Below are 21,722 nucleotides of genomic sequence, written 5' to 3'. Positions count from 1 at the left end.
TCAAGTCCTAAGCTCTTCCCTGGCCTCTGGCCCCATGCCACAGGCCTGGATGACTCAAATGAGGATCAAAGCTGGAGACAGGGAGGAGGGGCAGCCAGGCCCTCCCCCGGAGGCCACATCTGTCACATCTGGAGAAGTCTGCAGGGGTGCTGCCCTGAGATTCAGGACAGGCAGTGTTGGGGAAGAAGGAACTGTCTCCAGAGCTCCTGCTCCCAGGATGCCCAAGATGGGAGGCGAGAGGGGTCTGCCCTGGGGACGAGCTGCCAGGTTTTCTGCTTCCAAGTTCTTCCCGGCTCCCCCTCTCCCGCTACTCCGGGAAAGTGCCCCCCCTCCACCCCCACTGGCTTTCCAGATCTTGGAATAAATAATTCAGATTTTGAAATCTTGCCCAACCCACCTCTCCTGTGCTCTGAGGGCGCTATTGGGCTGACACGAGTGATGTCACCCAGCTCCTTCTCCCAGCCCCAGCATCACGAGGACTCGCCCTGGCAGCAGCTTGCCTGCCTGGTCACCGTCATTCCGGACCCTCTACCCGTGAGGCCCTCACCCTGAGGCCCCCTCACCCCGGTCACCTGTTATCCTCACTCCAGGACCCCACCACCGTCGCTTAAATTTGCCACCTCAGGAGCTCAGTACTTCTGACAGGGTCCCGGTGACCTCAAGTCCCATCACCTGGACTCTCCATCTTCCCCTGCACCGCCTCCACCTCTCTGGGATCCCTGAACCCCATCTCGCCGCAGAGTCACTCCCTTTCCACCGTCAGCATCCCAGGCCACCATCCCCCGAGATCCTGTCACCACTGCCACCCCCCTCCCTGTTCCCTCGCGCTCCAGTCTCTGTCACCTCAGGGCCTCATCATCTCGGCAACGTCATCATCCTCACTGGGGACGCCCATTCAGCCCCATCACTCGGTCTCCGTCACCTGGGTTCCATCAGTCTGTCTGTCCCCCGAGGGTCCCATCACTCCACAGCCTGGGTCCCCTCTCAGCTACAGCTGGGTCGCCCCGCCATCCCCTTTAGCCTTCTTGGGACTTCTCCAAGGATCTCCCACCAGCGACCCCCAAACCCCCCGGCCCGCAGAGGGCGCTGCGTCAAGGACAGCGCGGGCTGGCTCGGGAGGGGGCGGGGCCGCGCCACGGTCGCTTTTTATGAATGGGGGAGCGGGCGGCGCGAGGCCTTATTATTATGCCTCGCGGCGCGCGCTGCGCCCCAGCGCGCCGCGCTCATTGGCCGGCCGGGTCGCTGACGTCACCGAGCCAGTGGCCGGGGGCGGGGCGGGGTGACTCACGCCGCTTCTCCCGCGGCCGCGGGGGCTTCTCGGGGTCCGCGCACACCCTGCAGCGTCCGGACCCGAGCGGAGCCTCCCCGCGGCCCGGCCGCGCCCGGCCCCGAGCGGTGAGTAGCGGGCCCTGCGGCGGGCAGCACGCGTCCGGAAGGGCACGCAGGGTGCCGGAGCACTGAGCCGGCTGGAGGCTCCCAGCGCCTGGCCGGGGTCGGAGGTCGGAGCTGGGAACCCAGGTTCTGGGCTAGGAGGTGGGGGCCCAAGGATCTGGTTGCTGAGAGTCATCAGCTGTGTGACCCGGCGCGGGTGACTACTCCTGCAGGGACCCGAGGCCCTGGAAGGACGAATGGCCACCCGAGGTGGGGCCGCAGGAGGCGTCTGGGGCAGGGGCCCAGGCGTCAGAGGAGGAGGAGGTGTCAGATTTAGCATCCAGGAATCTGGGCAGGAGACAGTCAGATCCAAGACCGGGTGTGGGGACAGAAGGGGGGGCCTGACTCAGAGATTCAGGCTCCCAGCAGGGGGTTCCAGAGGCCTAGGGCTTCGGGCGAGATGAGGGGTTCGGACACGGGGACCGAAGTCTGGGCAGGTAGAGGGGGCCGACTTCCCAGGTGGTGTGACCCCAGGTGTGGGGTGAGAGCAAGCAGGAGCTTCACGCACGCACGTTCCTCGGGGCGGAGCCTGGAGCTGTCAGTACTGAGAGATCTTGAGGGTCTGGAGAGCCTCAGAAACTGAGCGTCATTCCCACAGCTGGCGAATGAGCAGAGCTGCTCAGTCTTGAAAAGTGCTCCATTTCCCCATTCTCGGGCTTTTCCCGGCATCCCCTGCATCCTAAGGGCCCCCGTCCACTTAAGGTAGCCCCTCTTCTAACTTTCCTCTGGTCACACATATGGGAGAGAGAGCTGGAAAATGCCAGGGGATTAGGAGAGAGGGTGAAGAGACTGAGGACAGGGACCCCCAGGTAAAGAGACCCCAGCTGAAAGGCTTGGGGGCATTGGAGAGGACAAAAGTGTCCTGCAAGGAGGCCCGGGCATGAACGGGAGGACGAGGCATTGGGACCCAACCATCCTGAGGAGAGACTCCCACCAGTATCCTGAAGGGCACCTCACCCTCTGCAGACCCCTGCACCCAGCCTCTCACAGGGCCTCTTTCCTGCAGGTACCATGATGTGGGGTGCAGGTAGCCCCCTGGCCTGGCTCTCAGCTGGCCCGGGCACTGTGAACGCAAGCAGCGCGGACCCAGCGGAGGGGCCCACAGGCCCAGCTGCTCCGCTGCCCTCGCCCAGGGCCTGGGACGTGGTGCTGTGCATCTCAGGCACCCTCGTGTCCTGCGAGAACGCACTGGTGGTGGCCATCATCGTGGGCACGCCCGCCTTCCGTGCCCCCATGTTTCTGCTGGTGGGCAGCTTGGCTGTGGCAGACCTGCTGGCAGGTCTGGGCCTGGTCCTGCACTTCGCTGCCGTCTTCTGCATCGGCTCGACGGAGATGAGCCAGGTGCTTGTCGGCGTGCTGGCGACGGCCTTCACTGCCAGCATCGGCAGCCTGCTGGCCATCACGGTCGACCGCTACCTTTCTCTGTACAATGCCCTCACCTACTACTCAGAGACGACGGTGACACGGACCTATGTGATGCTGGTCCTGGTGTGGGGGGGCGCGCTGGGCCTGGGGTTGCTGCCCGTGCTGGCCTGGAACTGCATGCATGCTCCGGCCACGTGCGGCGTGGTGTATCCCCTCTCCAAGAACCACCTGGTGGTCCTGGCCGTGGCCTTCTTCATGGTGTTTGGCATCATGCTGCAACTCTATGCCCAGATCTGCCGCATCGTCTGCCGCCATGCCCAGCAGATTGCCCTCCAGCGGCACCTGCTGCCCACCTCCCACTATGTGGCCACCCGCAAGGGCATTGCCACCCTGGCCGTGGTGCTGGGTGCCTTTGCTGCCTGCTGGCTACCCTTCACCGTCTACTGCCTGCTGGGCGATGCCCACTCGCCATCCCTCTACACCTATCTCACCCTGCTCCCCGCCACCTACAACTCCATGATCAACCCCATTATCTATGCCTTTCGCAACCAGGATGTGCAGAAGGTGCTGTGGGCCATCTGCTGCTGCTGTTCCTCTTCCAAGATCCCCTTCCGATCCCGCTCCCCTAGTGACGTCTAGGCCCATCCTGGTGACCCTTCAGCTCTGATCACTACAGAATTCCAGAATGTTAGGTCCTCCAGGGCTTTATTCCAAACCCCCAACTCCACACCCGCAAGACCCAGCTGGTTCTGGAGTTCTAGGACATTGGGTGTTTCAGCATTCTATTCAGATCCCTGCTGGGCGCCGTGAGTTCCATGGTTCTAGAATGTTCAGGTGGTCAGGTTTTTACTTGGAACGTCCCACAGCCCAGCTGGTGTGGAGCTGCAGAATGCTGGGTGTTTTACAGTGCCATTCAAGTCCCTGGTCTTCCCTCTCCCCCAGTCTTGACCTTGACCATGTCACTTTAGTTTTGAGTTTCTGAGCTTGAGAGTCAGCGAGGTTAGTCACTTAGTTGCCTAAAGTGGAGAAAAAGAAAGATTTATCTATCTATATATGGACACATATAAAGAGAGTATCTATTTATTATTTATTTATTTATTTATTTATTTATTTATTTATTGGTGGGAAGGGGAATAAGAGATCCACACCTTGAAATCCAGGCCATACCAGGGTACCCCCTGTCCCCGCACCCCCATTTCTGACCTCACTTTCCAGAGGGGGAAAAGGGAGAAAGAGAAACCACGTATTTTGTTATTATTTTTGCTTATTTTTTATCGAAGAGATCATAGAAACCAGAGCCTTCTCCCCAGGCCCGCCCCCCTTGGGTTTGCAGGGGGAACACACCAGCCTCTGGTTTTTTATTTTTTTAAGAAGCCATCACCTCAGCAACCGAGAATTCCTCTGCGCTGGGGGCCGGCTGCCCTCTGGTGGCCGTTAGGGGTAACTGCAGCCCGGTCAGGCAGCCGGGACCAGAACCACCCCCAACTCCACTCCAGCCTGGTGACCAGCACCACAGCCATGGCCTTGGGGGCCGGGCCTCACCCTGCGGTGCCCCAGAGGAGGCGGGGCGCGAGCCAACACCCGACCCCTCTGCCCACCGGGTTATGGCCCCCGGTGCATTCCCCGTTCCTGTCCCCAACCCAACACTCAATAAAAAGTGATTTTGTGATAAATATGTGTCCACATGTATGTGAGTGGAGAGAGTGGAATGGGGCCTGGTGGAAGAGAGGCCTGGGGGCTGGAGATCCAAGGTGGAGAGTGACTGACACTCCCTCCCCTGCACACCCCGCCCACCGATGCCAAGTCCCGACGTGGTGGAAGCAAAGGGCTCACTCTGATGGGCCTCTGGTGAGACCTGGCAAGGGCCCCACCTCCTCCTGGGGACAGGGACCAGGGTGCTGGGACCCTTGGGATGAGGACGCCCACATCCTGCCCTCATTGGTGAGTTTGGGGCTTTGGAGCTGATGGAACAAGAGAGCAAAGCTCTAGAGAGGGCACCTGCTGTGGCAGGTTCACTCTGCCTTGGGGTTCTGCAAACGGCCACCCCGCTGCTTACCACTGGGCCTCCCTGAGCCTCGAATTCCTTGCTTTAGGTGGAGGTAATGATTGTAGATGTGGGTGCAGAATGAGATACGTGTCAAAGTATAGCAGAAGCAAGTCAGTTTCCCTAACGATAATAGCGCCTCCTAGTCGTGGGTGTTTGCCGCGTGCTGGGCGCTGTGCTACAGGTACCGCATCTGCTGCCTCGTTTATGCCTAACAACCACTCCATGGCACAGGTACCGTCTCCATTTTACAAATAAGGAAACAGGCCGACAGAGGGTCGGTGACTGGCCCAAGGTCACACAGTGGGGACTCAAACCAGAAACATCTGTCTCCAGAATCTGTGCTCTGTCCACTGGGAATGGCCTCTCATCCCTGTCCTTCCCCAGCCTAGGGTGAAGGACATTCGGGACCCTGACCTGTGTTAGGGCTCATTCTCAAGGCCAGTGGTCCCACATTTGGGAGGTGGTTGGGTAGGGCCTGATCATTCTAGAGCTGGAAGAGCTGCTTTTCCATCCGAAGGTGAATGACTGTAAGTGTGTGCACATGTCCTTGTGGGCATTTGGGCACAAGTGTGCACAGCTCTGAGCTTGGGTGTATTCAGAGAGGAGGACCCAGGAAGAAAGTGTTCACCAGGCAAGAGAGGAGCAGGTTTGGGGGCATGACGGGAGAGAAAGCTCTGACCAGGCCTCACAGCTGGGCAAAGGCTGGAGGTGGGAGCCTCTGAGCATTTCTGTCCACCACCAACCCCCTAGCCCTCACCCCCCGTTGAACAGATGAGAAGACTGAGGCTCAGAGATGACCAGCCACTTGTTCAAACTCTCACAACCATGCCAGGCTAGAACTCAAGTCTTCCTCTCTTTCCCTGGCTATAGCTCTCTCTGCTGGCATTCAAGATTCCTTCCCAATAGTGGCCACAGGAATCCAAGGGGAGGGGACATGGTGACAGGGGCAGGGTCAGAACTGGTGGCAAGCTGGTCTGGGGAGAACTATAATCAGCCCCAGGCCGGGCACAAAGTGGGAAGGCCCCACCCCGGCCAGATGGAGGTTGTAAGGGGCCTTGTCTTCTCTCCCCACCTTCCTGGAAGCCCCCTGGGAAAAGACCCCCCACTTAGCAGGCATGTCCCCCAAACCAAGCCCTGGGACAAACATTTCATATGTCATCATGGCCTCCGAGGCTCTGAGAGTACGGCCTTCATTCATTCACTGCTCTCCTTGTGGAACTGACAATCTAGCTGGGGGAGATAGCAACAGACAGGTAAGTTACAAGTCATAGAGTAGCGTCAGATAGTGCTAAGCCCTCAGAGGAAAATGAAGCAGGGAAGGGGGATAGGAAGCGTGTGTGTGTGTGTGTGTGTGTGTGAATTTTAAATGAGAGTGGCCAAGAAAGGCCTCACTGAAAGGTGATGTTTGATTTGCTCAAATTCACAATTAGTAGAGAGTAAAGCTGGAACTTGAACCCAGGTTAATCTGGCTCTAAATCCATTTCTTCCCAGATTGCAGAGGTGGGTTTCAGGAGTAGCTCAGAAACAGCAAGCAAGGGGGGCAGAGAGGCTCCCCTCGAGAGGCTCCCAACCTGCAGGCTGCCCTAGACCCTTGGAGGGCGATGTGGCCAAGGGCCTCCTTACTGTCTCTCTCCTTCTGGGCCCTGTAGCCCCGCTCGCGAGGAGCCGCCACCAAGGGGCACCTAGCCTGGGCGAGCTCAGCCCGTTGCCCCCACCCCAGCTTCTGGCTCCAGAGTCCAAGCAGGAACCCACTGCCTGCCATCGCCGTCCCTGGCAGGTTCTTGCACCTACCTGGGCATGGTCCCGGGTGCACTCGAGCCTTTCCAGGAGCCTGCATCTGGGCTTTCTGCCTTGGTCGTGGGCCCTGTCTCTCGGTGTCTGATCTGCCCTGTGGGGTGGAGCCTGGGTCTCAGGGAGGCTGGTTGGGTTCTCTCTCCTCCCCAGACTCTGTGGACAAATTCAGATCCTCCTTGTACCCCTACTCCTGGAGGAAGCCTCCTTGGCTGATGATTCCTACAATACACCTTACTATACTTCCTTTGAATAGACATTTATAGGGAAGTCCTCAAAATGGGGGCCCCTGAAGGCAGGGCTGTGTGGGTCCCTGAGAGAAAGGACGTATCTTCCTTCTCAGGCTGAGAGCTCCTGCAAGCAAATCTGTTTCTCTCTCCTCAGAACTAGGGCCTCCTGAATACAGGGGCATGTCTCCCCCCTCAAACGGGAACACCTGCTGTCTCCTTCCGCAGGCTGAGCGCCTCTGAGGACAGAGTCCCTTTTTTTTTTTTGCCTCGATCTGAGGTTCCTGAAGGCAGGACTGTGCCCCTTCCCACCCCCCATCTCCTCCACCTCCCCCAAATCCCCACCACCAGCAGTGAAACCTCCCCCGAGTCTTTCGGCCTCAGATCCTCCCTGCAACCATGTGCCCTTGAAGGGAAAAGCGGGGTTCTGTGTTAGCCAAGCCTCCCAACCTCTGTCCCTCCACCAGTTTTCCAACCCCTGTGCCTGACCCCACCCAGCTGCAGAGGTCCTGGGGGCAAGCTGGGCGGTGGGGCTCCCGGCGAAGGCCATGGCCGAGGGCCCTGCCTTCCTGCTGGGGAGGCCCTGGGATGAGGTGGAGCCATCTCTCCCCCCTCCTCTTCCCAAGTCCTGTGTGGGTGAGGGGGGGCAGCCCCAAGTGCTGAGCCCCCGCCGGGGCCATGACCGCCTCTCCCTGCAATAAGTGAGGAGACAGCAGCTATTAATATAAGATGAGTTCACGGGCTCACAGCTTCCGCAGGCTGGAAAACAGGCTCCCGGGGCCGGGGGCTGCGGCAAGGCTCGTCTGTCAGATTCCCTCCCGGAGCCTGGAGACTGCCAGCCCCGCATCCCCTGGTTCCCTGCATGCTGAGACCTGTGCACACGTGGGCTTGTGCACACGGGCACACACAGGCACCAGGCAGGAATGCAGGTACCCTGGCGGTTCAGAGACACGCACATGCACACACATCCAGACATGCATGCATACCCAGCTTTTTCTGCTCACTGCTACACATCTGTGCACACAAATGAATGTTATTGCACGTGTGTACAGAGATGGCGTCAACTTCATGTTCGCGTCTGCATGCCGCAGCACACACTTAAATGTGTGTGCATACATATCCTTGCGCACATGTGTTGTTTTTGTTTCCTGGCTACTAAAACAAATACCCTGTAAGGGGTTGGCTTAACAACAGGAAGGGATCAGCTCGGGGGTTCAGAGGCTAGAAGTCTGGCTTCCTCCCGGGGTTTGTATCTTCTGGCTGCTGGCAGCTTTTGGAGTTTCTTGGCTTTTCCATCACCATGTTCTCTTCGGGGGTCCACTGGCTTCCAGCTTCCGGCTGCTCCCGGGGCTGTTCTCTCTGTGGCCTTCTCTCTAAGGTCTACCAGTAACAGGGGTAAGACCCTTCCTGACCCGGCTGGGCCACTCCCTAGCTGAAGTCACCACATCAAAAGGTCCCATTTACAATGGGTCCACACCCGCAGCAATGGTTAAAGATTAAGAGCGTGCTTTTTTGTGGGGAACACAACTCGAAGCCACCATACATGTATACACAGACGCCGATTTTACCCTTTATACACATATGTGCACACACAGGTCAGACATGCTGGCGTACGCAGACCCATTTGCACACCATTGCACATGGATAAACTGCACGTTTATACACACATTTATTTGCATGCAGGAGCACATGCAAAGACTTAATGCATGTAAATGCCCTTCCACACACACTGTACACGCACTCACACGCTCCCCACCGCTGAGAGTGCTCAGTAATCATGAATTCACAGGCAGCCCTTGGTTTCCAGCACCAACGGGCTGGCTCAGCCTCCCCTCTCTGTCCTCCCCAATCCCCCATCCCCCACCTCATGACAGGCAGCCCTTGCTCCTGCCAACCCCAGCGTCTTGCCTGCCTTCGGGCTTCCAGCCCCCCAGGGTTCCCCAGATCCCTGATTAACCCCCTCGCTAATTGGCCACCAGCCCCTTGACTTTGCTGCAGGCCTTCTCGGGAGCTGGGAGCAAGAGGCTGCAAATTGGCCAAGCAGGATGGGCCTGGGGAATAGTGTGTGAGCGGGGTGGGGGTGGGGTGCTGTGAGCCCAGTGTGGGTAGCAGCATGGCTGGAGCCAGGCAAGGCACCCCATCCATATGTCTGGACTGGGGGTGACACCGACACTCCTGGGAGGGTGCTTGCACGATTCATGGGTACACATTCACACACTCACTAGTTGTGTGGACATGTTTCACTCTATTCACCCCTTTGCACATAAATGCATGTGAACTTTTGCACATGCCCAAGTCCACTCATGAATATACCCAGCATACATACAAACAAAATCTTAGATGTGTGTAAATGCACCTGCCAAATATGCATACCTATTATATGTACACCCAAACATGCACATACACCTCACCTAAACACACAAATGCAATCACAGCCATGCGGTTTGCAAACACACCTGCATGCTACACATGCCTATGAATGAATGTACTCCTCAGAACACCTGCAGGCATGCTCGTGCGTGGAATCCAGCCATGCTCACACACACCATTCACATACGTGCACATACCCCGGTGGACAAGCTACCAAGTACTTGCAGGCCAGGAAGGGCCCCCTTTAGCCTGCCTCTGGCTTTGCATAATGAAACTTGAGGTCTGCTCAGTCTCCTGGTAAGGAGTGGTACAATCTGCCCAGGTTCCAAGCTGCCTTTTCCCAGCCGCATGCCAGTGCCTAAGCTGGGACTTCCTCTAAGCCTTAAGGCAACCATGGGGCCCTGTCAGAGGTCCCAGATGAAAGGGCAGACCTCTGGCTTTAGTCCTTACAATTCGTCTCCTCAGCTCTAGGCCCCAGCCCTCCGGGTCCTCGGCTCTCGTGTACGCAGCAGGGGCATTGGAAAGAACAGGGTTCTATTTCCGTGTCTGCTACTAACTTGCTGTGTGACTTTGACTTTGAGCAAGTTGCTGTGCCTCTCTATGCCATGTTTCCTCATCTGCAAAATGGGAATACAAAACTGTCTTGACAGTTCTCCCACTATTGTCCCGAAGTCAATGGGGCCATGTTTATGGATGTACTTCCCTCAGTCACACATGCCTGGTGGGGAGGGGGTGTTGGTACCCATGATGGTGGGAACCAGAGTGGAGGGGCTGTCTACATCTTTGCAGTCAACGCCTCATTGTACAGATGAGGAGAAAGTAGCACAGAGAGGCAGCAGCAAGGTGGCAGCTAGAAGACCTGACTTCTGACTTCTCAGTCAGAAAGTCTGCTCCACAGACAAATATGTATGCAGAGATGCAGAGTGCGAGCGTGTGCACACGTGTACCTGCATGTACAGTCCCTTAGGTAAGGTAGGGGTGGCTGCCTACTGAGGCGGGAAGGGGTCTATGCAGGACCCCTGCCCCAAATGGTACCTGCCCTCCTGTCACCATGGTGCTGATTGTACCGTGAGAGATTCCTTTGGGTGTCAAAGGTATTTTTGTCCTTAAGCTTCAGAAGCCCCTCTAGACACCCACATCTCCTGAGGCTGAGGGTCAGTCCATGCGGAGCACCTGCAACTCCTCCCGGCCTCATGATGTAGCAGAGAACAAGCAGACCACCACCCCAGACAGACCTTTCTGGAACTGGTGCCAGGTTGCCCTGGCCACTGGGCGGCCAGGAGGGGGCAGTGAGAAACTGACAGAGGCAGTGAGTAGCAAGGAGTGGCTCCATTGGACTTGGTGGGCGATGCGTGCCTGTGACTGTGTTCCTGTGACTGCGTGCTGGTTTGCACAAGGGCAGGAGTCTGTTCAGTGTTACGTGTGCACGTCCCAGGCCAGCCACAAGATCTTAGGCAACTCACCTAACCTCTATGAATCTGGTGGCTCGTGCGTAAAATGGGGGACTAAGACCCTTGACTCACTGGCTTGAGATCAAGTATATGCAGTTTTTGGCAGGTAGTGGGCACTTAATATATGCTCCTTCTTCTCAGGATTACCCCAAAGAGGTGAAATGACTTGTACAGGGTCATGGCTCACAAGTGGTGGAGCCAGAACTCAAGGTCAGGCCTCCTGCTTCCCAGAACCACATTCTTTCCCTCCAAATCCCCAGTAAAGGCGGCTCCGGACACCATTTTGTCTTCTTCCAGGGCAGGCGTCTGGCTGTCGGTCAGTCACGGGCCTCGGAAAGCCAAGTGCTGACTAAACACAGGCCTAAGCAGGAGGGTGGAGCAGAGGGGCTCAGCCAGGGGCGAGCGGCTCCCGCAACCCCCTCCCCTGCACCCCCACCTCCAGAGATGAGCTCAGAGCGGCTGGCGCAGCAGTTGCTGACAATTCAAAACTTCTGCCCCCTCTCTTGGGACGCCAGTGGGTGACTCTCTGAACAGCAGGCGTGACTGGTGGAGTCACCATCCCTGCTCCCGCCCCTCTCCCGGGGGCCACTCCACTGCGTCTGCTGGGCCCGGAACTGGGTGTCTGCTCATAAATTACCCCCAGGGACAGTTACCCGCAGCAGCTGTGCTCGGAACAACCGTTGCTTCCTGGGTAGGCCATTTTTTTCGGGTCAGAATATAAGCCCAGCCCCCTCAGCCTTCCCCAGGCAGGAGAGTGGGCTTGCAGCAGCCTAAACCTTTTATCGGATTCCACTGTAAATCGTTCTATTTAAGGTAAGTTGCTTGGGTCTGAGAAGCAGACAAGATGCCGGCCAGATGTTGGGAGACAGCATCAGCATTCAGCCTGTGCTCCTCTCCTGCCTGATGCAAGGAGTTACCAGCAGCTTGTCTCCCCCAACCCCAGCACGACCATCTGCAAGCAGCTAATGGGGGTGGGGATGGGGATCTGGGTCTCCAGGTCCCCCAGCCTAGGTCTCCTCTTACACCAGAGTGCTTTCCAACCTCCTTCCCCACCTCCTCCACATATTGCACCATCCAGATCCAGAGGCCTCCTGCCCTTTGAGTCCACCCGTAATAGACTTCCCTTCCGGGCCTGGCCACCACCTGTGGCTACCAATGTTGTCCCCTTCTCACCTCTTCTCCCTAAAAAAACATACCAGAAATGGCTTGAGTGACTACAAAGACTTTATCCAATTTTTTAAAATGTCCACGTTTACATATTCATATGTATACATAAAACAGCACATGGAATCTTCAGGTCAATGGGGTACAAATGTGATACACAAGGCCAGGCTTGAAGACATGGGGCTTTAAAAAACTGGACGTCCTTCTGAGGGCCTGAGAAGAACAGGGCAGAAGAGGCAAGGCTGCAGCTTCAGCTTCAGGGTCACTGCTCAGATCCCCAACTGAAGCTCCTGTCCCATCCTCACAGGGAAGGGAGCTGTTTTCAGACTGTATCCCCATTATATCTATGCCCACTCCCTACAATCCTGATGTGGCAAACACCCTCAAGAACCTATTGGAATATGTCCTTATAAATATATTTATACCAGAGAAAACAAGGCACTTTGGGAGCATTACAACTCACTCTCCTACATGTACATCATTCTAGACAGAAAGTAAAAATTGGTTAGTTTCTCAAGTGAATTAACTGAATAACGTTAATACAGTAACAAAATTGTTCCCTAACCCTCACTGACGCACTGTAAAGTGAACATGGCAGAAAGCACAGAACAAGGGGCATCTCCGTGCAGCACCTGGTCATACATCCACTGGACCCCAGTACAACTCAAGGCCTGACGCCTCCCAAGAAACCTGCTGTCTCTCCTGAGCAAAAGGCCCCTTGGCTCTGGGGCACTGCCCTCCTCCCCAGGTCCTGAGGTCAGGTGAGGGGGCTGTGGTGGGAGGCAGCCTGAGAGCAGAGCTGGGACACAGTGGGAATGTTTAAACAGGGTCACCAAAGCCACAGAGACCTCAATCTGTCCAAGCTGGCGCTGCAGAGCCGGAGGATTGGCGCCACGGGAAGAGATTTCACATTAGCCCTGACAACACTGCCTCGGCTCTGTGGTGACACTGGCCAGGGTCGTTTCTGAGGGCACTCAAGCTTCCGCTGGAGGCAAGCTTGAGCTTGGACCAGCTGTTGTGGGCCTCCAAGGGATTGCCAAGACTGCCCCCTCCCCCTTGGCTGCTCCTTTGGAATGTACTCATCTCACGACCAAGGCAAAGCCACAAGTCACTTCTGACACCGCCGACTGGAAGCTAGGCCTCTGGGCCACAGGAATGGGGGCAGGTCCCTGGGCTGGGCAGACCAGGAAGGGAGGTGGCTCCTTGGTCTCAGCTTTTAAGAATCCTTATGGGCCATTGTTCCATACTCTCTCCAGCCTCAGCCCAGTTTAAAGCATTACTTAACTGTGCATTCTACAATTAGAGGTTCCAAGACCACACGGTTAACTGCATTAAGGCCTTTCTCTATCTTAAAGAGTTCTGGATTTAAAGAGGATGTGTACGTGTGTGTGTGTGTGTGTGTGTGTACATATGCATAAGTATGGCCCTCTTGGGTGTGTGTGTGTGTGTGTGTGTACACATATGCATAAGTATGGCCCAGAGGGCCTCTCAGCTGGCTGACTGGGTCCCTAGCCCCTCAGCTGAGGCTTCGCAAGGCCGGGGCTGCTACAAAGTGCCGAGCTTGGCTGCATAGATTTTAATGACAGCGTCAGGCAGAGCTGTGCTGTTGTGCTCTCCGGGACTTGCAGATCATTACCAAACCAGCTGTAGGATGAGAACACAGCACATCGAAACCCTAGGAGGTCACTGAGCTAATGATCTAATCCTACCTTCGGCAGGCAGTGCCTCTCCCTTCCTCCTCTTGCCCCCCAGCCCTTTCCACGGTGGACTCTGTCCATTCCAGAAGCCAGGCCAACACTGCCCCCTTCAAGGTCAGAGCAGAATGACAGTAAGTGGTGGTGGCTCCCCCTTTTCCGGAAAGGAGGGAGGGTTGGGGGTAATTTAGTCAAAGCCATTAGGCTCATACCCTGGCCTGGCCAGGCCCAGGACTCCTATTTGGGAGGACCACTGCTCTCCGCTTGCCTCTCCAGCCACTGTCGGGTAGTAGCCGGGGACACCTTCAACCTCCCAAGTGCAGCAGGAGAAGCAAGGTGGGGGCATGCACAGCCTAGTGTGCTCAGCACTGGAGCTGGGTGCCAGCCCTGCGCCAGAGACACTTGATCAGAGGAGAGGGAGGAGGGCACTCTGGAGCAGCCACTACAGGAGGGCATGCTGGCACCTCCAGGCTCAGTATCCATGCCCCCAGTTCAAGGAAAGAAGGCAGAGGGGAAGCATTCGGCAAGGGCACAGCAGCAGTACCCACGATTATATACACTCTCCTCGAGCCGGAGGGGTTTACGAGGGCTTCAACAATTACTACAACCATTTGCTGCGCTGGGTAGAGACAGATTCTGTTTCTCTTTGTTTCAAAGCTCTGAAAGCTGGAGAAGCCAGGAAAAGCCGATTTCAGCATAAGAGGCTGCATAATAGTCGGGGCAGAAGAGAAGAAACCTCACGGCTGGCCAGAGCAGACCAAACCTCACGGCTGGCCAGAGCAGACCAGTTCTTTTTTTAAATAATAGCACCTGTGTATTAGCTCTGGGAAAAGGGGGGAGGGAGGGAACATCACCATGTGCAGTGAGGAGAGGCGCTGGAAACAAGGCCAGAGTCCCTCTGCCTTTCCGCTCTCCTCACGGCTGCCAGGCCCCCCTCCCCCAGACAGGTACCTGCAGTGGCTGCCAGCCTGAGGGACTGAAGTTTTTACAGTTGGTAGAACTATGTTTAAATTGGGGAAATAAAAGGGGGAGGAGTTGCAGAGGAATTGAAAACAGCACCTGTGAAAGCTGCCTACTGCCTTCCTTCTCTCACTACCTCTGGTCTCCCAGAAGGGCGGCTCTCAAGGCCATATAGTTGGTTGGTGATAGAAAAGCTGGTGGGGGGGAGGTGGGCAGAGAACAAAGAATTTTAAAACAGGGTATGAGGGTCTAAGCAGCACTAACAGGGTTGGCATAGGCCCTGAGCCCCACCTATGGTGAGGTCTGCAGTAGGACAGAACCAAGACTGTTCTGCCCAGCCTCCTGCTGGTGCCCACTATTTGGTCCCAGAGAGCACAGATGACTTGGAGTCAGGACGTTTGGACTCTAGCAGTGTGACTCGCTAGTGTGACCTTGAGCAAGTCATTTCCCGTCTCTAGACCTCGGCATCCTTAAGAGGGTGGGATCCAAGGCATTCTACCATCCTTCCAGTCCTGCAGTTTCAAGTCTCTAAGCTTTACTCCCGACAGTCAGCAGAGGCCCAGATCCCTGCATGTCAGGGCTATTTTGGTCCTGGGTATTTGAGGTCAGTACTGGGCTGTGGTGCTTGAAGGCACCTGGGGCTGAGGGAGGGTTATTTAAGGGATACCTGAACACCACATTCACCAAGGCAGAGCCTGGGAGGGAGGTGACAATGTCAGCCAATAAAAAGGCACCATTTCTGGGCTAAGCGGGTGAGATATTCTTTAGGGGCTTGATTATTCCTAGAAAAGGCAGCCCCACCCTGTGATAAGGGCAGAAGGTGCAGCAGTCTAGCCTCTGGGGCATCCAGCCTGTTCTGCCATCAGTGTCCAGAAAAGGGGTCTGCTGTGTCCACGCAGGCCCCTCTCAGTGCTTTAGGGCGAGAGGATGGCTGGCATTGTTTGAAGCAGCGGAGGGCAAGGATTCTGGAAGAAGACCACAGTTGAAAACGGTTCCTAGGGTAAGACACCATCTCCAACTCTCACCTAACCAAAGGGATTTAAGTTTGGGGATTTTCCTTCCCTTTGATAGGCAACAGGCACTTGAAAGAAAAGAGAACATCTTGGCTACTGAACCTCAGAAGTCCCAAGGGGCCTGACTATGGGGAGAGGGGAAATACAAGATGATTTGGAGGAAGCACTTAGATCTATCTTTGGTTGCTTCCGGAAAGGCTTTGGCCCCTTGAAATTCTGTTTTTTCTCCCCTTTTTCCCCCACAGGACTCTTGGGATAGGCATCAAAGAAGGCAGGTAGAAGGAAAGAAAAAGGTGGCAGCCAGTAGGCAGGAAGAGTTAATCCGACCAATCGTCCTCATCAAACTCAGAGGAGTCATCTTCTGAGTCGCTGTACTCAACAGCAATGCGACGTGACAAGATGGTGGCCACATCATTGCCCACGACATCCCGCTTCTCTTGCTCCTGCTGCTCCTCAACCCTGCGCAGCTGAAAGCCTGGTGAGAGAAAGAGAGAAGGGTTAGGAGCTGTGTCCTCAGCCTCAGAGTCCCTCCAGGACTGAGTAAGGGGAAGTGGCCAATGAGAACCAGAGTTGACCTCCTGACAGGAAGAGAGTAAATGCTCCATGAGGGTGAGATGATGAGGAGAGAGGGGAGGGAAGGTGGGAGAAAGGAAGGAAAGGAGAGAAAAGAAAAAGGGGGTAGGAAGAAAAGGGGAAAGAGGGTACTTGGAAGAATATGAAAGGCAAAAAAGTGGAGGACACGGAGAGTCTGAGCCAAGATGAAGAAGTACCCTCTAGACACTGATTCTTGTTTTCTTCTGAGGCAGAGAACCCTTTTGAGAATCTGATGAAAAATAGGGATCCTTACCCCAAGGGAAAAAAAAATGCAAGCACATATACACATAGCATACATTTTCAAAGAGTTCAAAGATCCCAGGTTCAGAGTGGAAAGAAACCTAAATTCTTCATTTTTCAAGGCTGATGTCTTTTGTCAGGGGCATTCTGAGGCCTGAGGTCCCAATTTCTCCCCACCCGTGAAAGCTAGGAAAGGCATAGAACCCCTAAGCCAGCCCCCCCACCCTGGTCATCCCTACTGCAGAAAGAAAAGGCTTCATTACCCTAGACCCACCATTGAAATTTACCTTGGCGGATGGCTGAGAGCAAGTCGCTGCGGGCATCGCTCACAGGGGGCAAGGAGGACTTGGGCTTGGTGGCATCAGAAAGTGGTGGTGGCACAGCAGGCTGGCCATCTGCACCACTGAAAGGGAGAGGAGGCGGCCCCGGAGGGGGAGGGGGAGGGGGAGGGGGAGGGGTTCCTCCTGCTGGTTGGGGCAAGGGAGGTGGTGGCAGAGCTGGGTAGTCAGCTGCCGGAGGTGGTGGTGGAGGTGGAGGGGCAGCAAAATCGGGGTGAGGAGGGAAAGATGGAGGTGAAGGTGGTGGAGGGGTCCCTGGAGACCCAAATCCTACAGGTGGTGGTGGGGGTAGAATCCCCATCATGGGAGGTGGAGGTGGAGGGGCAGGTGGTGGAGCAAACCCAGGTTTGGGGCCTGGTGGAGAGCCCAGAGGAGGAGCAGGTGGTGGATGGCTTGGGCTGACCACACTGGATCTCTTGGGTCCAGCCAAGCCAGACCCTCTTTGATTATCTGTTGAGTAGCTAAAAGGACAAAGAAAAAAGAACCGTTATCACTCTTAGACTCAAACATCAATCTATAGTTAGGCTCTATATAATAAGCCTAGGTCCATTTTGGTTGATTACACCATTTCACTCTGGCTCAAAGAGAAAAACATGGGGATGGTCAGAACAGGCCAATGACAAAACGGACAACCCTGTAAAGTAATGAGCTTCTCATCAGCAGAAGTATGTAAGCAGAGATTAAAAAAACTACCTGAAAGAAGTGGACTTGGGATTCCTCTATCAGGTAAGAGCTGGCTGTGACATCTCTTAGGTCTCCTTCTAACCTTTCAGCTATCCAAAGGAAAGCACATTCCTGAACCTTCCTCTAAGAGGAGCGTTTCAATGTGTAGTTGTCAGTTTAATCGTGGTGCCAAGACTAAGAATGCATGTAAAAAAGAACTGGAATAAAAATTCAACCATCACCTACCACTGGGCTCTGTTCCTCAAGCTATTAATATTCACCAGATCTTGTGAGGGCAGGAAACCCAAGCCAAGCTGATCAAACCTGAGCAGGATATAGATTTAGGTGAATGCAGCTTTAGTGTCCGTGCAGAAAAATTCAAAAGAGAGAATGAGTCTCAATCGAATGATATACAGAGATGGGAAATGATTGTGCCACCAGTTTCTTGACTCAAGTTTGAAAGAGCTTAGACTACATTCGTCCTGGGATCAGAAAGGCTTGACTGCAGCTGCAAGGTCTCAGTCCATGTGTGAGGCTCAGAGTTTTCTTTTTCCACCTTTGTACCTGCCCTGCACTAATAGCTACTCCTTAGAAGAGCATTCATCTTGAAATTTTCCACAGACTTCAAGCCTTAGCAGCATCTGACAGGACAACCAGCAGGAAGTGATTTGGGAGGCAGAAGGGGATTTGGGATTGGTGGTTTCAAGGGCCAAGAAGAATTTGGGGGGGAGGAGAGAGGGACAACGCTTTAGGTCTCCACCTGAGGGGTCTTCAATATATTCAATCTCTAAACAGTGTCCAAGGAGAAAATTGCACCTTATTAAAGCTCTCATATGCCAGGCATCAGAAAGAGGAAACGTAACTGTGAGGAAACATGGAAATCTGAACAATTCTCAGACTTCTTTTCAGCCAATTACTGGTTAATTCTTCCCAAGCACACCTGATGTCTGCCAGGGGCATTGACAAATAATCCAAAAGGAAAGATTGTAAGTTTCACTCCCCTTTTCACTTTGTTTCTTTCTGGAAAGTCTACGCTGCAGTGAAATAAACTAGAAGCAACAGGAGAGAAAGGTGACTGTTCCTAGTTTGTTGGGCAAGGTGCTTGCTGTACATTTTAGAGACAGGAGGTTGTACCACTTCATTTTATGTTGGGTTAAAGCTAACTAATAAAAGCAAGTGCTAATTTGGTGACTATCTGTTCAGGGGTAAGCAGAATTGCTCTTTTTTTTCCTTATTGTTTTAGAAGGTAACAGGGATTGAGCTCAGGACCTCATACATGGTAAATAGGTATTCAACCACTGAGCCACATTGGCTTCCCAGAGTTAGTTTTTAGTTTGTTTTGCTTTTTGTTCGTTTTTTGTGTTTTTTTTTTCCCCAGGAGGCACCGGAAACTGAACCCAGGACCTCCCATGTGGGAGGCAGGAGCTCACCCACTTGAGCCATACCCGCTCCCCCCCAGAACAGCTCAAGTCAGACTGACCTGCTTACTAATCCTTATGGCTCTGCCTTGTACTGGCTATGTGACCTTAGGTAAGTTAACTGACCCCTTTGAGTCTCAGTCTCATCTGTAAAATGCAGATAAGAATAGTATCTACTCAAGAGGGCTGCTGTGAGTGTTAAGTAATATATACAGTGTTTAGCATAATGCCTGGTCCCTTGCAAATACTTGATGAGTGTTAATTATTTCTATTACCTAAACAGATTTTCCTGGCATTATATTAGTGGTACTGGCTTGGATTTCAAACTCTTATTTTGTTCTTGAGAGTTTAACCACCCAGAGTAGATGAAGAGGGACCACCATTTACCTGAATTCTGCTGGTGGGGGAGGTAAGCTGTCCTCAGAGAAGGATGGAGAAGGTGGAGAAGCAGAGTCTGACTGTGGTGGTGGTAGATAGCAGCCTGCACCCACGTTTTCAACAGAACCGATGCTGCCATTTTGGTACACCAAGGTGGGTGGATACCTGACAATGAACCCAATGCCAAAACTCAATTAATGACCCAGAATGGTACTTTCTCTTTTTTCTTAAAAGATATCACAAAAGCACATTTGTTATACAAAATCTATTAGGAAGAAATAAAATAAGTATATTCCCCATATATTCTCTGTTATTCTGAAATCTTATTTTAGGACTAAATATTCTATTGTTAAACAAGTGTTTCAGTAATAGAATTCAACCCCAGATTACCAAAACTAAGTTCTTCCTTTCCCAGTGTTGGCCTAGTCAAACCCAGCAGTTCTTTTAAATTTTCTCCCAAATGTAGGTGGAGCCTATATCTAAATCCCAAAGTCTGCCTTGTGGCAAAGGGCAAAGCCAAGCCCCACAGGCAGGTGAGCTGAGAACACATGACTGGCATGCAGCCTAGCTTTGAGGTCAGCAAGCCTCCAGAGTGCTCAAAGGCCAAGGAGGCATTTGATCGCAAAACTAAGCTGAGGATGAATACAGGTTACTGTGTGGTAGTCAGATGTGGTCTCTCTGTCAGGTCTCACATCAAACAAAACGAGCTGCCAATTAAAGTGGGGTGCTTAGGCTTGCTTCATGAAAGCTGTCCCTCAGAGCACTAGGCCTTGGGTATATTTGCTCTGTGTGAACAACAACAAATAAGCACAAATACACCAAGCATCAGCTAGCAAAATATGGCGGGCTCTGCTCCACACCCTCATCCCCTTTCCACCACTGTTGAGATGTTAAAGAACTCACCTACCTCTTTCATGTGGGAGGAGTGGGGTAAGGGGGGTGGGGGGTATATGGGAACCTCATATTTTTTTAATGTAACATTAAAAAAAAAAGGAAAAAATTAAAATTAAAAATTAAAATAAATAAATAAATAAATAAATAAATAAATAGAAAGAAAGAATTCATCTAAAACAGACCCCAAGGAGACGAGAGTTGGAGGGAACTAACAGAATCAAATGATGCTCTCATGTGGAAAATTCCCAAGGCCTGGAGCCCATAGGCCGAGGACACATCTTTGGAGGTTCATCAACAAGCATGTCCAGATAGGCTAGCCATGCAGCCAAACCCCAAACCTCCTAGACAACAGGGAAATGGGAAGCAAAGTCCTTTCTTCCCTACCCCCCATCCCATACACAAAAAATAAACACAAAAAAATAGGACTTATGAACATGCATGCTTCTGGCCTTAGAATCACTGAAACTATGAAAAGTGGCTATGTGAACAGGATGGGTCCAGGGAACGAAATGGCCCCTTTTACCAGGAGGTAAAGGTAATAAAGGTATCCTCACGGCTGATTTCTCTATAGAGGGAAGCGGATTTGGCTCAACTGATAGAGCGTCCACCTACCACATGGGAAGTCCAGGGTTCAAACCCAGACCTCCTGACCTGTGTGGTGAGCTGGCCCATGCAAAGTGCCGATGCACGCAAGGAGTGCCGTGCCATGCAGGGTTGTCCCCCATGTAGGGGAGCCCCACATGCAAGGAGTACACCCCATAAGGAGAGCCACCCCATGTGAAAAGTGCAGCATGCCCAGGAGTGGCGCCACACATGGAGAGCTGACACAGCAAGACGACGCAACAAAAAGAGATGCAGATGCCTGATGCCGCTGACAAGACACAGAAGCACACACACAGAGAATGGACACAGAGAACAGACAATGGGGGTGGGGGAGGGAGAAATAAATAAAAAATAAATCTTTAGGGAAAAAAAAAAAACCAATCTCTTATTGAGGAAGGATAAGTATCAGAAGTGCCAAGATTTTAAAAAGTCACGATTTTCATGGCAGAGTTAGCCCTAAAAGCCAAGAACAACTCAACTCTTTCCTTTCATCATTCCCAGACATGGAACATGGGCTGGCATGATTCTCTGACAGCCGGGATGCAATGTATTTAGGGGGGAAACCAGGGTGACATGCATGCTAAGCAGTCATGGTGACTTGACTTTGAATGTCACACAGGTCGGACACCAAGATAAGCATCAAACCTAAGCTTTAAAATCCATTTTATTTCCCTTTAAACCTCCAGCATGGCTTGGTATTGAGAAATGAGGTCAGAATGACATCCACTATTTCTCCACAGAGATATATAGCCTCAATACTGGCCAGGCGGCCTTTCCCACACTGTCTCTGAGGTCTGCAGGCAGTCTCTTGGCCAGACTCTCTCATGAGACTGACAAAGGCTGATTGAAAAGTTGCTTTGGTGATGTGCATGAACTCCCCACTTCCCTGAAATGCCCAACTCCTAGGCACGACCTTCAAATCAATGCTCTAGAGGCAAAGGGCTCCCAAGACCACTTTTCTTCTCTTTCCAGTCTTTCCTCTGTGCCCTTACACATGTGGTGTGAGGCAGAAAAAGGGCGCTAGAAGTCATAGGCTTTCCTTTCAAGACCCCTCGGGGACTCAGACCACTTCATTTAAACT

The 21,722-nt window shown here is 53.5% G+C and overlaps 2 protein-coding genes across 3 annotated transcripts in view; one reads left to right on the top strand and one right to left on the bottom strand.

Moving 5' to 3' along the window:
• The first annotated feature begins 1,333 nt into the window (after window positions 1-1,333).
• GPR3 (G protein-coupled receptor 3) lies at window positions 1,334-3,886 on the top strand. Its single transcript, XM_004455721.4, has 2 exons — window positions 1,334-1,395; window positions 2,438-3,886. The coding sequence occupies exon 2, from the start codon at window positions 2,443-2,445 to the stop codon at window positions 3,433-3,435; it is 993 nt and encodes a 330-aa protein (XP_004455778.2). The 5' UTR covers window positions 1,334-1,395; window positions 2,438-2,442; the 3' UTR covers window positions 3,436-3,886.
• An 8,002-nt stretch (window positions 3,887-11,888) lies between these two features.
• Window positions 11,889-21,722, bottom strand: part of WASF2 (WASP family member 2) — a 90,579-nt gene continuing 80,745 nt past the window's right edge. For both annotated transcript variants that reach the window (XM_004455720.4, XM_058304034.1), the window contains exons 7-9: window positions 19,154-19,309; window positions 16,635-17,146; window positions 11,889-15,988 (exon numbers count right to left, since the gene is read on the bottom strand). In XM_004455720.4, the coding sequence (XP_004455777.1) occupies window positions 15,831-15,988; window positions 16,635-17,146; window positions 19,154-19,309 (826 nt within the window). In that variant the 3' untranslated portion in view covers window positions 11,889-15,830. The remainder of the gene's footprint in view (window positions 15,989-16,634; window positions 17,147-19,153; window positions 19,310-21,722) is intronic.

The sequence above is a fragment of the Dasypus novemcinctus genome, chromosome 9, assembly GCF_030445035.2.
Source record: "Dasypus novemcinctus isolate mDasNov1 chromosome 9, mDasNov1.1.hap2, whole genome shotgun sequence".
NCBI classification, from domain to species: domain Eukaryota; kingdom Metazoa; phylum Chordata; class Mammalia; order Cingulata; family Dasypodidae; genus Dasypus; species Dasypus novemcinctus.
The sequence above is the reverse complement of the archived record's forward strand: the minus strand, read 5'-3'. Positions and strand labels throughout refer to the sequence as shown.